The sequence below is a fragment of the Poromitra crassiceps genome, assembly GCF_964638095.1.
Source record: "Poromitra crassiceps genome assembly, chromosome: 2".
NCBI classification, from domain to species: domain Eukaryota; kingdom Metazoa; phylum Chordata; class Actinopteri; order Beryciformes; family Melamphaidae; genus Poromitra; species Poromitra crassiceps.
Window position 1 is genome coordinate 87,505,071 of NC_139624.1, and position 17,803 is coordinate 87,522,873.

General features: G+C 43.0%; 1 protein-coding gene across 1 annotated transcript; it reads right to left on the reverse strand.

The window, feature by feature from the left end:
• Positions 1–1,581: 1,581 nt before the first annotated feature.
• LOC310800860 (zinc transporter ZIP12-like) lies at positions 1,582–16,966 on the reverse strand (the record flags this gene model as incomplete). The annotated part of the gene is made up of 12 exons (XM_083663352.1): positions 1,582–1,710; positions 2,905–3,092; positions 4,199–4,357; positions 4,545–4,620; positions 7,027–7,107; positions 7,874–8,029; positions 9,640–9,812; positions 10,221–10,392; positions 10,798–10,949; positions 12,012–12,219; positions 12,834–13,157; positions 16,718–16,966. 12 exons carry the CDS (start codon positions 16,964–16,966, stop codon positions 1,582–1,584), a joined length of 2,067 nt encoding a protein of 688 aa, XP_083519478.1.
• Positions 16,967–17,803: the final 837 nt, after the last annotated feature.

Consider the following 17,803-nt stretch of genomic DNA (forward strand, 5'->3'; position numbering starts at 1 on the left):
CCCAGATAAAAACCTCTTCCTTCCTTCATCCTTCCTGCCTGCTTGCCTTTAAAAGATGCACACGTGCATTATCAGAAAGCGTCAAGTCTTTAGTGCAAAAGAACACAGACACACACAAACCAGTAAGCCCAAAGCTTTCCTGGAAATTCCAGTGGGGTTGGCATTTCCAAAAATGAGTGTAAAATTGCAAGTATAAGAGAAAAGGCAATGGACATCCTCCCATTGTTTGAACATCACTCGGGAAGCAGTAAAAAATGGTGTCAGCTGTATTTTTCTGACATGATAGCCAAATAATCGCATACTATTTGTAAAGCTGAGTTGGTGGCTTTTGACACTTCACTCATATTTTGGCTAATTAACACACCTGCATTATTTGTGTTTGGAATTAGTTTCATTTCACAGTGTTCACGGTGAAAGTACGCAAATAATACCAATGTTTGATAGCTGTTCATGCAAACTCTACACCAGAAATGCATGATAGCAAACAGATTAAAAGATGTACAAACTTCTCCTTATCCTACCTATTGCTTCAAGCTCACAATTCTCTGTACAAATATGTTTACAACATTTGCTGTGTGTCATTTATCTCTCGATTTTATTCCTGTATTCATCACATCCTCATCTTCCTCCACCTCCAGATCATGAGTGCTGTGTGGGCAGGATCTCTGGAGCCCAGTCTTCTGCAGCATGGAGGATGACTCATCCAGGTTGGTGGATGAAGAGTAGCTCAGGTGGGTGAAGTGCTCTCATGCTGGATCACACAGAGGCCTCAAAAGCAAAGAGCAAATGCCTTGGAGATGAAAAGTAGATTTTTTTGTTCTTTTCCCCCCCGAAATAGGGCTTTAAACAAATGTACTGTAGGTATACAATGCATTTCAGAACAGCCTATGTGTAACAAATTAGTATTAAAGTCCTTTCCTCACACCTGAGTAATGTGAGACAGTTTTAAGAACCTCATCAATTTCATCAGGTTTTGTATATTTGCTAATAGCGTTAGACCAACATTTGAAGGAAATTAATAAAACTAATTTTCTTCTCCTTTCAAGAAATAAACAAAAAATGTCAATAACAACCAAGGACAAATAGATTTACAGTACTTTATATTTTTCTGGTGAGAACTTCAAAATCAAATGATGTGATTGTCAAAGGCCACATAAATACTTTATAGAACAACAGATATGCACAATTGTACCTGATGCTGCCAAATAAGGTATAGTAATACGAGTGTAAACTAGACATTCAATGTTATTAAAACAGAGGATTCATGCAGCTAACATCATATTTGTGATCGAATTCTGTGACGATGACGCCATGAAATTCATACTTAAAGGAAGGCTTTGCCGATTTTCAACCCACTCTTATGGTATTCCTCTAACTCTTTGACCACCATGACTATGAAAACCCTCTGCTTTGCACACACTATACTTGCATGAGTAAATAGTTGTGCACCGCATGAGATGATGATCAACAAGCCAATGAAAAAAAGCCAGACCTACAAGAGCATCACCAAGAGTTGTTTCAGTTCGACCCGGTGTGACTGTATATGCCATACTGTATGTGTGCATGCATGCGTGTGTGTGTTTAGAACTTGAGTTCATGTTCAAAGAGCGCGAGGAGCAAAAGACAGGCCCAACCCATTAGGAGGCCAAGGTTCTGCAGGAGAAATAGGAGGCATGGTCTATTGCTCTTCACTCGAGTCATCTCTGGAAGCTGATGGAGAAGCGGAAAGAGAAAATTACATATAAAAAGTGTTTGTTAGTGTTTTGGTCTGAGTGAATTGTTCTATTGTCTCTCCTGATTCTAAATATAGCTGAATCATTTGGTTATTTTTATAAGCATTTTATGAAATGTCTATCGGAAAATAAATGGCGGATGAAATCTCTTGGTGCGCATGCTGAAGCAGAAAGTTACGTCAACTTTGGCTCTCTATAATACTTGGCTAATTCCCCTGGCCAAGCTGTCCCGGTTGTTGCTCCCCCCCTCTGCCAATCTGGGGAGAGTTGTTGTCGACTAGCACATGCTTCCTCCGATACATGTAAAGTCACTAGCCATTTCTTTTCACCTGACAGTGAGGAGTTTCACCGGCAGGATGTAGCGCGTGGGAGGATGACGTTATTCCCCCCAGTTCCCCTCCCCCTTGAACAGACGCCCCGACCGACCAGAGGAGGCGCTAGTGCAGCGACCAGGACTCATGCCCTTAATCCGGCTTCCCACCCATAGACACAACCGATGGGCCTTTTTCACAGAGCCATTTTCGTGTCAAAAAGGCAGGGTAAACAGGTGCAACCAAAACATTAATGAGGGCCCCAGCACTGGAACACATAAATGGATTGGAAGTTGGAAACCCTCATTAATGTTTTGGTTGCACCTGTGTTTACCTAGTCTCTCTACAGACTCAAATATTACATTGAATCGCTGCGCTCCACATACTACATAAATGAGTCTATGCCGCTTCACAGCCACAGCTTGTTATTTGAGGGCGGGTGTAGGGGTTTGTAATTGAATGAGTGGCAGCTCGTAGCACCAATGAGAGAGTGGTTCGAAATGTTCGATATGTTGCAGGAGCCAGTTAGATGGGCGGTTTCAGGGTGGGTTGGCCTCCCTGATCACAAAGTTGTTACTGATTGGTGAAGGGTGAATCCACCACTCGCCAATCACTGGCCGCCAAGATTCCATTCCCAGTTTGGTGAGAGGAGTGTCTCAGACCCAGAGAGAGATCTGCAGCATGCAGTAATGTAATGTATCACCGTAAGAACTCTCTCATGGGTCTGGCGTTGAGGCTAGTGTTTACCCTGCCTTTTAGACACAAAATGGCTGCTGTGAAAAAGGTCAATTGTGCCTGTATGGACGCCCGACCATGCCGGAGAGAGTGGATGGTGGATTTAAGGAGATGACTGCTTTTACCATTTCTACCAGTGACAGGTAGAGGAAGATGCCAGCGGTAATGGTGAAGATCCACTGCTGCACCTGCGTCTCCGTGGACACAAACAGGCCGATGTAGAGGCCCATGAAGGCCGTCAGAGCACTGAGGAAGTTCATCAGCACGGCCGTCTTCACGGAGAGTCCAGAGCTCAGCAGCACCGCAAAGTCCCCTGAGGAAATGCCACGTCAGTCAGCTTAGTGTTTCACTGAGGCGGAATGTGTCGTCACCGACGGGGCAGTTTGAGTTGGTCGCATTGAGGCCAACGCAGAAGTACCAAGAACCAAAAGAGAGTCATTCTCCATTCCCCCCCATTTCAAAATGTCTGATTTTACAGCAGAAATATGTTTACAGCCTCTATAGCTAATTTCACCGTTCATGAAAACTGTACGGGGGTGAATTTCTATATCCTGTAACTCACCCGTTTAGAGTAAAATAGACGATAGAAGAGACCATTGTTCACAGAGTTATTCAAAATCAAACTCCTACATTTCTTTTCAGTAACATAATTTATAGTTCATGGATTCATACACACTCTACCAGATGGGTGAGTGGTGGTCAGATGACTTTACCCAGACCAAAAACCAACTACATAAAGAAAGCTGTCCTATACAGGTCCAGAGCCTCTTGGAATTGTCTACCATGCAACATTTGTTCCATTAAAGGGAGAGCTTGTTTTAAAAGGGTACTCAGAGCCCATCTACAGTATACTCACTCACACTATCACACACATGTTATCACATCACTTTTCCATCCATGATTTGTTTTCTATAGTATAGAGTCGTATTGACCTAATGTTATTTGTGCTAATGTTTGTATTAGCTTACGGTAGATTTGCTGTTTATTCTTTCTTCTATTATTTTACTTTGTGTTTTTGTATTTTAATTATTGTGTGTCATGTCCTGTATATTTTGTCTTGGACCCCAGGAAGACTAGCTGTCTATGGTCTATGGGGATACTTTTAATAAACAAATAAACAAACTATGTTTTGGGTGTGATTGACATCAGTGATTGTGCAGCTCGCCGATCACGGACCAATAGCAGGCGGCGCTGCGGCTCCGGGAAACCCCTTCTCATCCAACTATGGCTACAAATACATCACTTCTGGCTCATAAAAAACCAAGATGGCAGCGGCCAAAATGCCAAACCCGAGGCTTCAAAACGGGGGTCCACAAACCAATGGGTGACGTCACACTCGCTAGGTCACGGCAGGGAGAAAGAAGACTGTGACCTCTGACCTCTCACCCATCTCATGTAAAGAAGACTGTGACCTCTCACCCATCTCATGTGGGATTTCGTGGCACAGGATGGCCACGGTTGTCGCCATGCCCGTCTCAGCGGACGAGGAGAAGGCCGCCCCCACCACCAGGCCGTCAGCAAAGTTGTGGAGGCTGTCTCCCACGATTACCATCACAGCCAGGAGAGGAACCCCTCGCCCTGGGAACACAAAGGGAGTCTGTGCCATGACTCGGCCCTGAAAGATCATCCTTGGACCATGGAAATGACTGTCTTATGCCAGGCGACTAATCACAAAGTACATCATACAGACTTCACTGAGCTGTGTGTGTGTGTGTGGGGGGGGGGGGGGGGGGGGGGGGGGGGGGCTCACAGTGAAGGAACTTACTCTGATGTGAAGGGCTCCTCGTGCCCGGCGGCTCTTCGGGAGATATTTCTGTACAGTCCAAATCCTCCACAGTTCCCTGTAGGTAACAGCCAATTATTTACAGGGAATTCATATATCTTCTCAACCTGCGAGCCAAATCGTATTTGTAGCTGGCTTAATGAAAGCAGGCTGTGTTTGTAATGTGGGCACCCAGGAACATGCCCATAAGCACTTTCTAAGTAAGTAAGTAAGTAAAAGTTTATTTCTAAAGCAGTGGTTCTCAAATGGGGGTCCGGGGACCCCCAGGGGTCCGTGGCACTTTGCAAGGGGGTCTGCGAAAACTTTTCAGGAAAATAAAAATAAAAACTTTTTTTTTGCAAAAGCTTCATAGTTCAATGAAAATATTTTATGCTTTAAATCTAAAATGGTTCATGGATTACATTCTAATCTAATAAACCTATCAATTTAAAAGTCAAGCACGTTACAGAGGAAACAATTAAGCTTAGCTCAAAATCACAAATCAGAATGAGGGGGTCCCCGGTATATTTTCTATCTTGTAAGGGGTCCTTGGCTGAAAAACATTTGAGAACCTCTGTTCTAAAACACCCCTCCCAGCACGAATGCACAGAGTGCTGTACATAATATGTCAGTCAAAAACATTATAGGCCTACATGGCACTAGGGCATAATAGTAACATAAAATGGTGGGCTTACAGAGCAAATTTCTGTGCGTGTGTGTGTGTGTGTGTGTGTGTGTGTGTGTGTGTGTGTGTGTGTGTGTGTGTGTGTGTGTGTGTGTGTGTGTGTGTGTGTGTGTGTGGAGGGGGGTCGTTTTGGAAAGCTACTGTAGAGGATTTACTGTTGACTCTTCTGGAGGTGTTATCTTTCTCTCCTTTCTTTTCTCATACTAAATGGCACAAATGATACTACAGTACCGCACATTCGATTCTGTGAATTGGAAAACCGGGCCCAGCTCATAGTTTATTATGAGCATTAATCAAACTTTTGGACCTGTATTTACCCCCCAAATGAGCATGATCCAACCCGTGGATGAAGTGCTTTCTGAATTATTCAACACTGCCTCTTGTCCTCCCACTGCCTACATGTCCTGTTCTTTCACTCCCTCCCACACCACGCTTCATTTACGCTTATATAATAATACTGGGGAAAAATGTTTTCTGTAGAAATTAGAAATTATACATTATGTATCTAATGAGTGTCCAAGGGCTGTCACACTCCTTAATAAGTCACTTCTCAAATGACTAATATTCTATTGATTGACTGACCGATCGATTCAGATGCACTAACTGCACTATTCACTATTATTACTGTTACTATTATTGTTATTATCATTGTTATTATTATTATTGTGCATATACTGTGGGGTCTGGTGAATTGATTGTATGCACGACGGGGAGTTTGCAATTTCGTTGTATGATTACAATGACAATGAACTACTACTACTACTACTACTACTATTCTTTTAATATCAATCAGATGATCAAAGTGCATTTTGGCCATTTTTACCTATTTTTAACCTTACCTTTTAACCTGCCTACTGTAGTCCCCAAATTTGTCTGAAACTGTCCAAATCAAATTAGATCTGGTTCCCCATCCCTACTGTATAATACAGGGCTGTCAGTATGCACATCATCAGCATCATCATCAGCATCATCATCATCATCATAGCACATTGGCTTTTCATCTTCCCTCCTACTCTACAACCCTCATAATCTAATTTTGTCTTTTAGGTGATAATGAAAATCTACTGTAAAACAATTTAACATTGATCTTGTAATGTGGAGGATGCAGAGAGGATGCAGAGAGATTTTACTATTCTGTTATTTTTGATCTGAGGACTCTGCCGTATAGAACAGCTTTCTCTTTCTAACAAAACGCTTAAAAGTTTAAAACATCAAAAGATTCCTTTTACAAACAGATCTTGTTCAAGTGCATGCATGTCTATATATACCCTGCATGGATCCACAGCTCCTTTTTAAATTTAGTTCATGCCATACACGAATGCTGTCATACCCTTATTCATGTGTTTCGTTTGGGAAAACACACATTTTACTTTTTGAACACAACCTATATGGGTTTTTTTTTACAACTGCCTATTGCAGTAGCCTACATATGAAGAGAGGGTTATGAAACCTACTCTACCTACTGAAATGAATGCTGGCATGAAAATAAAGCACATTATGGGTGCTACAATTATAAGTGTATCTAAATGTATGTAAATAGTTGTGCTTTTACAGATATTTAAAGATAGGAGTCATTGGATTTTTGAAATATTGACTTGTGAATAAAGATACATTATATTTGGAAATCAAACAATTGTATTTGTTGAGTTGAAAAGTAAAACAGAAGTGTATTGCTCCAAACTAGACATACAACTATGCTAAAATTGTGACATATTTTTAAGGAGTAGTGTTCATCAGGAACTCCTGCCAGGACCATGATCAAAATCATGTAGGTCCGGTGTGCGCAGTGCAGAGCCTCACCAGCTGCATGGTGGAGATGGACTTGGCCCTCTGAGACTGGCCGTTGCAGCTGAGCTCGAGGGGAAGATCACTGGAATGACCCTGAACACAGATGAGAAAGAGACTCATCATCAGACCTCTGCTGCTCCAGAGGCATCCTGACACAACACTGCAGAAGTTCAGCCAGGCCCACAAGGAAGCCAGCCACAGATACGCACAGTCATGACAAACATATTTCTCTGGAAAACAAGAGTTCAACCTCTGGCTAGATAAAGCAAATCAGCCTCTAACTTTGTCTAGAACAAATAACCCTATGCCCTGACTTGATACTCTAGTAGGAGGCAGTGTTTCCAAAACCTTTTTTTTCTGGGGACCATCCAAACCATCGCGATCCAATTCACACTAGGCCTTATCTATAAATCGTGAGAAGAGCGAATTTGTTTACTGCCATTTCCGCATAAATTTATATTATTTTGAATAGGTAAACATATATACATCTTAAATACTTTATAAATCAGGCCAAATAAATGCATTTAGGCAGCGTTAACAGGCTATCTCATTGTTTTTATTTCCTGTCATCAGGAAAACAATATACACATTTGACTTTATAAATGATACAACATTTAGGCGAGTTAACAGGCTCTCGTTTTTTCCTCGCATCAGTAAAACAATATACACATTTAAAAAAAAGACTACTGAAGAAATTCTGTAAATTTATTTGGCGACCCAAATAAAATCTGCTGCGACCCACCTGTGGGTCACGACCCAGTCTTTGGGAATTACTGCTCTCTAGGGGACAAGCATTTTGCCATTTTTATACAGTAGTAGATAAAAGATACAAGGGGAAAAACCAGAAGTCAAGTCTTACATGGCCGTGAGACGGAAGTACAAAGGAGAAGACTCTTTCAATGAGGAAAAAGCCGTAGATTCCAGCGATCATGCCAAGGATCTTCCACAGATACTCCTTCCCCTCTGTGGAGTGCTCAGCAGGATGACTGTGGCTGTCATCGTGGAGGCCAAGGATCTCCAAAGGAGACAAGGAGTCAAAGAATGAGATATTTACTCCACAGTCAACACATGCCTTCTCTATACTCTAGATGGCAGTGTTGTAGTCATGTCGCTATATCTCGAGTCCAAGTCGAGTCTCAAGTCACCCGTGTTCGAGTCCAAGTCACCAGAGAAGAGTCCGAATTGAGTCCCCATTACCTGAGTTAGTGTCTGAGTCCCAGTCCGAGGTTACTGAACATGAGCGTGAATCCACATGTACGTAGGTGGAACAGACGTGCCTGCACTTGCACGAAATGTAATAATGTCACAGTATTAATATAGCTATCAATATCTTATGGCAAATTATCAGGGCCTATTACAAAACAAAAGGAAAAAAAATTGTCTTTATCAATTAACAAGTCCGAGTCCTAGTCTCCAGCTTCTGAGTCCGAATGCATGAATGCTAGAGTCCAAGTCCAAGTCATCAGTGCTCAAATCCAAGTTGAGTCACAAGTCCTGAAAATGTGTCCAGGACTCGACTCGACTACAACACTGATGTACAGCTATGGCATTAGACTTTCACATGGTGCAGTGGCTCTGTGTCCTATAACTGTGGTATGAGGTGCAGCAGGGCTCTGTGACCTACACCTGTGGTATGAGGTGCAGCAGAGCTCTGTGACCTACACCTGTGGTATGAGGTGCAGCAGGGCTCTGTGACCTACACCTGTGGTATGAGGTGCAGCAGAGCTCTGTGACCTACACCTGTGGTATGAGGTGCAGCAGGGCTCTGTGACCTACACCTGTGGTATGAGGCAGTGGATCTGTGTCCTATACCTGTGGTATGAGACAGTGGCTCTGTGTCCTATACCTGTGGTATGAGGCAGTGGCTCTGTGTCCTATACCTGTGGTATGAGGCAGTGGATCTGTGTCCTATACCTGTGGTATGAGGCAGTGGCTCTGTGTCCTATACCTGTGGTATGAGGCAGTGGATCTGTGTCCTATACCTGTGGTATGAGGTGCAGCAGGGCTCTGTGACCTACACCTGTGGTATGAGGTGCATCAGGGCTCTGCTCTGTGACCTACACCTGTGGTATGAGCAGTGTTGGGAAAGTTACTTTCAAAATGTAATATACTACATATTACTAGTTACTTTCATTTGAAAGTAATAAGTTACATTACAATATTACTGTCTGTGTAGAGTAACTTGTTACTTATTACACTACTTTTGCATTACTTTCACCAAAACAACAGCAGCAGCAGAATGACATTGCCACCCCGGAACATCCCCAAAAAATAATTTCAACTGCCTTGAAGTCAGTGTAAACAATCCAAATATTTTAATTTCATTATTTTCCTTTGTTATTGTCATCTATAGTGTTTTTTTTTGCATAAAAACACACAGTTTGATTAGGAAATGATTGTATCTTTATTTAAATAGGTGCTTTGATTAAAAAAAGTAACTCAATTTGTAACTTGAGTTACTTGACAAAGTAACTGGTATAATATTACTTACATCCTACAAGTAATAAGTTATATTACTGAGTTACTGCTAAAAGTAATATATTACATGTAATATGTTACTTTTGTAATGAGTTACCCCCAACACTGGGTATGAGGTGCATCAGGGCTCTGCTCTGTGTCCTATACCTGTGGTATGAGGTGCAGCAGGGCGTCTCCGGACAGGGTGCCCACCGCCAGGCCCACAAACATCTGCAGGATCAGGGTGTAGGTGTCCTGGCAGGAGTTGAAGAAGATCAGGCACATCCCCAGCATGGAGCCCACTGTGAGGAGCAGCACAGCAGCTGTGCTGTAGCCATACTCTGCAGAGACAGATTTGAGTTTTAACACCCTTCTTCTTGTCCATCAAATAAGTGTGTATACAATGTGACTAATTTTAACAAAAAAGAAAAGGGAAAAAATAACAGAAGTTGTTCCTTTCCTCTCGACACTGAAACCTCAATCTCACATGGACTGCATATTTACAACATAATTCAAAGGAAAGATTGGCATATTTGTGCAGAAAAAAATGCACAAATATGCGACCGTCTTTCCTTGAATTACGGGAAAATTAATGAACCCTTTTTTCTATTTCACTTCTGGAACTGATTTTGTTTATTGGTTTAGACTAGAGCAAACCAATTTTTTTTTTTTGATTTGGTTACAGCTAAACTGTATTCATACTCGTTACAATGGGTTGTGGAGAGGAACATTGAGGTCAAACTTCTTACTCTCAAGAGCAGTGGGTGGAGATCCTCTTGTCCTTTGCTCTGTGGACTCACAGGCGTTACCTAGCAACTGCTGAACGATGGCTGGACAAATTTGTCTGAAGTGCTCCTTGGAAATTGGCAAATGAGGATCCAGAGCAAAAATATCCACCAACTGATTGGCTGAAAAACATACCTGAAAAAACAAATGACTTGGATGAGTGGGAGGCCTTCCAAACCAACTCTTACCCTCCTGGGATTTCATATTGTCACGCAGATATTATATGATTATAAGTGCAGCATAGCCTTCTAGACCAGTGATTCTCAACCTTTTTCATATCAAGGACCCCTACCCACATTTGATAACATTTTGTCTCTCAGACCCAAATCTGAGAATATTTGTATTACTAGACTTGATTAATTGTGTTCACTTCTTGTAGATTAAATAATTCTGAAGTTTAACAATTCATCCATTTGCTAGGGACCCCTTGGAACCCTGTCAAGGACCCCTGATGGTCCCCAGACCCCACGGTGATAACCACTGTTCTAGACCAATCAGATCTTAGTCTCAGCCTCACATCAGATCTAGTCTCAGCCTCACCTGTGCCCATTCTCTGCTTTCAGTCTCCTGGATGCAGCCGTCCAGCTGGGGTCCCGCCCCTTTCTGACAGTGCCCAGTCAAGTTCCGCCTCTTCCTGCCATGAGCCGCGCCTTCCCTTCCGACTCCCAGCTGATGTAGCAACGCCTCGAAATCTGAGGAGACAATTCATGATGGCATCACCACACTGGAAAGCAGCAGGTCAGATTCACCCAAGTTATTTTCTTTGACTTTGTTTATTCAAGCCATGGGTGTGTGTGTGTGTGGGGGGATGATGATAAAAAGATATTCTTAAAAGAACAAAGAGAATAGAGGATAAAAAGAAAGAAGATAAACAATAAAATAAATAAAACAATATATATTATAAAAGGGAGCATGTGGGCAATGTCTCTTGGTTTCAATCTTTCCGCCGGCCACAGCTATGCTGTTTTACTTGCGATCGGGCTGAAACTTTCAGGGGGTGTAAAGAACACCCGTGCGGGTGACCTGACGGAGCTGGATTTTTAAATTAGGTCATTACCCTAATCACCTAATGATGTGATGTCATCAGTGATGATGTCATCAGTGATGTCGTCCTTCCTGGCTGAGGCTATAAGTTCAGTGATGATGTCATCAGTGATGATGTCATCAGTGATGTCATAGAGCAGGCGAGGACGCGGGTGCTGAGCCCAGCCAAGCCTGGAGAAGCGGGATCTGAAAGTTTAGTTGCGGAGAAGGGGGACAGAATGTAGGGAAACAGTTGATGGATAAATCCAGAAGGAAGCGGTAATGCAACATAAAGGATGCCACCTGCCATAAAACACCACAGGGTGAGCCTAGGACTCGAGCACCACAAACAAACAAACAAAACACAAGAATGATATTACTCATGAATAGGGTTTCATGCCAATAGCTGATATGTTTGATAAATTTGACCATTTTCATGTGGGGGGAAACCCCCAAGTATTATCTTTGCAGGGTGAAATATTCTTGAAAGAACAAAGAGAAAAGAGGAATAAGATAAACAATAAAATAAAACAATAAAGTAAACTAACAACCAAAACGATATTATTCATGAATAGGTTTTCAAGGCCCATACATATACTGATATTTTTGGATTGAAGCTGCTGCTGGTATGCAATAATAAATTTGACAATTTTAATGTAAAAAAAAAAGAGTAAAAAACAAATGTTTCCCACAAGTATTTAATTCTTTGTGGGGGGGGGGGGTGATCTTACCCATAATCTGGAGGTTGCTGGTGCGATTCAGGGATTGGAAGATGTAGTCAGTGAAGAAGGCTGGGGAGGGCAGGTTCCTCCTCCTGAAGCAGTGGCCTTGCAAGATATGGCTGATGATGGCCGCTGCCAGTTTGGACACGGAAGACGTGCCAGTGCCCGACCTGTCTTTAACGCCAACATCTTCCAGGAGATGAGTGGCATCAATACACTGTGGGGTCATAGGTGAAATGATCAGGTATGTACGTCTAAACTCTGTCTATAGACTGAAAGGTAGGGCTGGGTGATATGGACCAAAAATCATATCTCTGTGTTTTTTGGCTGAATGGTGATACACAATATCTGTATCCATATTTTGTACAAAGTGGGCTAAATGTTCAGTTGTAAGTCAAAGCCAGATGTGAGATGTCACAATCACTTTTATTAAAACAAGACTGTGATCAAAATGAAATGCAAAGACAGGGTTTCCTTTCCTGACTATTGGTGCTTTCACAACATATTTATACAAGATTTTTGATAAATAAACGTCAGCAAAGTGGATATAATGACTGTGTGTCAAGGCAAATGGTAAGTTCAGAAAATTACATTTGACTGGATTGCAGCCTTTAAAACCAGGAAAAGAGACCACTTGTATAATTTCACAATATTACGATATCCAAAATCTAAGATGATATCTAGTATAATATCACGATTTCGATATAATATTGATATATTGCCCAGCCCTACTGAAACGCTTTATTCATTTTTAGTTTTGATGAGAGAGGAAATTGGGATCAATGCTGTTTAATAGGCAATAGATTTCTAGCTAGCTAGAAAATGCCTTACTTGTAAGTGAGATGACATAGAGGTGTCTTGGTTGGGAGGGTTGTAGTACTGGTTGATGAGCTGCAGAATACTCTCTGTTTCGTTTGAAGACAGCAATCGGTTGTCCTCAGTTGGATGCAGGTTGGTGAGGGCTAAAACATAGAACTGGTAGTTCTTCAGAGATGAAGATGAGGAAGGCTGGGAGGCGCTGTTTGACACACACAGGTCTTGCATGTTGATGATGTAGTACAGCAGAACGGTAGAGACCCGCTGGAAGTCCTCCTCAGTCAGGTACAACTTCCCATTGTCCTCCAGCACAGAGAGAGCTATGTCAGGCGTCAGGCACTGTGACAAGAACGAGAGCAGGCAAGAAGAACACAGCACATTTAGGCAGCTATTTAAAGTACCAAAGAAACAACATTTTGGCTTCCTTCGTTTCACGTATTTGCTGTTGAAACAGGATATTCGGACAGGACATAACGCAGGGAGGGATCATTCAAAGGTGTAAACCAATGAGATATCAGGGAGAGAAAGGCAGTTTGATCTTTTTCTATTTTCTATTTCTATTTGATGGGGGAGGCGGGTTGTTCAAAAATATATGATGGTTTTATTGGTTGGAATTTCTATTTACATTTACTGGTACACAATCGGGCCAGCACTAAAGATACACTTTTTCCCCCGTGAAGTAAAATGAATGTGATTTTATTAATGAATGAATGTATTTATTTATTTATCTATTAGTAGTGGGGGGGGGGGGTCAGAGGAAAGAAAATTGTAAATCGTTTAGCAATTATTTTTAAAATTGGTGTATATTATGCCGTGGAAAACTAACAAGGTTTCATTGTGACATTTCATTGTGACTTTAAATGGTAGAAACTTGCAAAATACAGCAGCAACAGGGAAATAAGTTTAACTTTTGATCAAATTAAACTCATAATCGGATTATGTTGACCAGTCATCATCATGTGAATATGGAGTGACTCAGAGAGTGAAGTTACATTTACATAGCAACACATGTAGTGGAATAGAGGTTGTTCAAGTGAATATTCACAAATGTTGCCTCTCTCCTCCTAGCTTGATAAAAGGCCCATTTTCCCCATGCACATACTGCCCTGTACCACACTGAGCCCCTTGGAAAAGGACTGGCTTTGTGCTGCATTGCTGCGTTGTGGTGAGTTGAATACAAGCCCAATTCGACCCCCACACAAAAACACAGAAGACTGAGAGAGAGTGGGTGAAGCACTATTCCTTGTAATACAGTGCACTATTCAGCGAAAAAGTTATAATGACGTAAAAAGTCGTTTCACGGCATACTGTAGAGCTCGACACACAGGAATAATCCCACTCCAGACCCACCTGCTTTCACGGCAGAGAGCTCGACACACAGGAATAATCCCACTCCAGACCCACCTGCTTTCATGGCATAGAGACAGTCTGCATGTCTGGCAACGCCCATACAGGCTCTAGGAACGCCCACAATAGACGCTGGGTTAGCTGGCTCAGCCTTGCTGGGGGCGAGGTCAGGGTGGGGTAAATTCACCCGTTCTATCCATACAGCAAAGTTAGAATTTAGCTGATAACCCAGCCCAGGCAGACACGATCGGGGATTTAACCACCGCAGTAAACACACATCTGAGCAGACGTCTTGTGTTCTGCTCTAGAACCCCCAAACATGTTGTTTAGTGCCGCAGCACCGTCTTTTGGTGAGTCAGCCCATGAGATATATCGGCGGTTTTACCCCACTCGCGCGCCAGCCATTTAACATTTTGTGGGCGTTCCCAGACATGCGGACTGTCTCTATAGAGCTCGACACACAGGAATAATCCCACTCCAGACCCACCTGCTTTCCCGGCATAGAGCTCGACACACAGGAATAATCCCACTCCAGACCCACCTGCTTTCCCGGCATAGAGCTCGACACACAGGAATAATCCCACTCCAGACCCACCTGCTTTCCCGGCATAGAGCTCGACACACAGGAATAATCCCACTCCAGACCCACCTGCTTTCCCGGCATAGAGCTCGACACACAGGAATAATCCCACTTCAGACCCACCTGCTTTCCCAGCATAGAGCTCGACACACAGGAATAATCCCACTCCAGACCCACCTGCTTTCCCGGCATAGAGCTCGACACACAGGAATAATCCCACTTCAGACCCACCTGCTTTCCCGGCATAGAGTTCGACACACAGGAATAATCCCACTTCAGACCCACCTGCTTTCCCAGCATAGAGCTCGACACACAGGAATAATCCCACTTCAGACCCATCTGCTTTCCCAGCATAGAGCTCGACACACAGGAATAATCCCACTCCAGACCCACCTGCTTTCCCAGCATAGAGCTCGACACACAGGAATAATCCCACTCCAGACCCACCTGCTTTCCCAGCATAGAGCTCGACACACAGGAATAATCCCACTTCAGACCCACCTGCACAAACAAGTGAAAGCCAAGTGCCTCTAACTCCACTGTATGGAGTCTATTATGTCAAATTGAGGGATGTCTAAATCCACTCAGCATGAATGGCCCATAGAGGTCAGGTCAAGGCCTTAAGCTTCCACACATACTCACATTCCAGCCATAACAAGCAAGATGGCTGGATTTGCCAGGCAGGAATGGAGCAAATACATAATAGGCACCATAGTGGATCTTGGTGTAGGAAACAGAGAATCTGAGCAAAAATACCATCTCGGAATCAAACTATTAGTAGAGCATATATATTCTACCCTCACTTGCATGTCACTGAATGCATAGTTGCTGTGTATAGACCCAATGACATATAGACCTGTAAGTAACACATATACTGTAGCCGTGTTCGGAATGGTTCACTCATTCACTCACTCACTATTCCCCATGCAGTGTTTATCATAGTGAACTATATAGTGAACGATCAAATAAGTCAAAGGAGTTTTGGCCACTACCTCATTCTTCTCCTTTGGTAAACACGACCGCATTTGTATTGTGGTATATGGGAGAAAATGTAGGGTATATTCGCTGTTCACTAGAAATTGTAGTGCATTGTGGGTATTTTCTAGGGACTGTAGTGAATCAAATTAACAGTTGAGAATTCAGTCCACTCAGTCCACTATTTCTGTAATAGGGACCGGTTTCGAACAAGGCTAAGTAAGTAAAGTAAAGGTAAAGTCCCACTGATTGTCACACAATGTGTGAAATTTGTTCTCCGCATTTGACCCATTAGTCCAGGCATTTTACGCAAATATGTGGGTCAACCTCACACTAATTGCAACAAAACCAAACTCAACTGATTTTGTATCCTCAATATGTCCTCAATGAAGGAAAAAAAGTGTTAAGGAAATGTATGAAGGGAAAGTTTTGAAAATGACCTAAATATGATGGTAGCCTATGGAAGCCTATGGAAGCCTTTTTTTTTTTTTTTTTAATGTGCCATAAATCTCATCACTTATATCCTGTATGTGTTTTTTGCTTCAAGGAGAAAAAAAAAAAAAAAAAAAATGTTAAAAAATGTTAAAAAATAAATAAATAAACGTTTTTGGTAGCATCATATAGGTAATTTTCAAAATTTTCCCTTCATACATTTCCTTAACACTTTTTTTCCTTCATTGAGGACATATTGAGGATACAAAATCAGTTGAGTTTGGTTTTGTTGCAATTAGTGTGAGGTCAAGTGACATTTTTACTGGACTACATCCCCTGGGGGAGCGGTGAGCGGCAGCGTGCGCCGCGCTCGGGAATCACATGGTGATTTAACCCCCCAATTCCAACCCTTTGATGCTGAGTGTCAAGCAGGGAGGCAAATGGGTCCCATTTTTATAGTCTTTGGTATGACTCGGCCGGGAATCGAACTCACGACCTCCCAGTCTCAGGGCGGACACTCAGACCACAAGGCCACTGAGCTGGTATAGAGAAATGTAGGCCTTACCCTGTCACAGACGTCCTGAGAGGTACCAACCCGCTCTGCACAGCGCACGGCGTGGAGGAGTGCGCTCAGCAGGGTGCCCATGTGGTTCTTGTGGAGCCGAGGTGGGGCGTCCGTCCCCACCGGCAGGCCCAGGGTCCTGAGAGCTTGTTGCAGGTACCCCGTCTCCTGCCCTCTCACCTCCAGGAGCCTCCCCAGCACATACAGATGCAGCAGCAGGAGCAGAGGGGCTGCATTTCTCCTAAACAGCATCTTCCTACCTAGGCCCTCCAACTCCCTCGCACTCCCGGGACTTGACAGCCAGTACAAAGATGAGGGAGAGAAAATGCAGCAAACGGAGAGAGAAAATGCAGAGTGAATGAAGGAGGACGAGGAGAAAGAAAGTTGCTAAAGAAGAGGAGCGGATGTGTTCTTGCTGAGGGAGGCGTTAATAATGGGCCCGCCTAATCTAGTGGAGGACAGCAGGAGGGCTTGGTGGGCACCCTTCAGCTGAACTAGCCCTCACATCGCTGAGCGGTCAGCCAAAGCCTGCAGGGCCCCTCAGGCCACAACAAAAGGATTAGTGCAAGCAAGTGAGAGAGCAGGGGCAGGGAGAAGAGGGCATGGAGGGGGAGCGGCAGATTGGGAGAATAATTGCTTCATTGCTTCATATTGAGAAAACTTACGATATGCAGAGACTGAAATAGGCACAAAATGAGATAATGCATGTTTTGTGAAAGGCATTGTGAGCTCTGGGACGAAGACTTTCTACTCTACTGGATCCACACGTAAAACAAAAGCTGAGTGCTGACTGAGGGAGTGCTTTGCATAAACATTTTTGTATTGAAATTGAAGAGAATTCTAAACCGGTAAATTTTCACAAGTGTCTAAACAGTGAGTCAGTGTCCTTATTAAACACATCAACAGTCCCTGAGCAAGACCTGAGCTGACGTAACAACATGCAGTATGTTGACTGTGAGCCCCGGAAGCCCCATAAAACACTGGTGATGTTCAAATGGAAGGTTTTCTTTTTTCCTTATGATCTCTGAGTCATCAAGGATCAAATGCTCACACTGCATCTGCTCTTCTCGCAGCGCTCTCTAACATCCA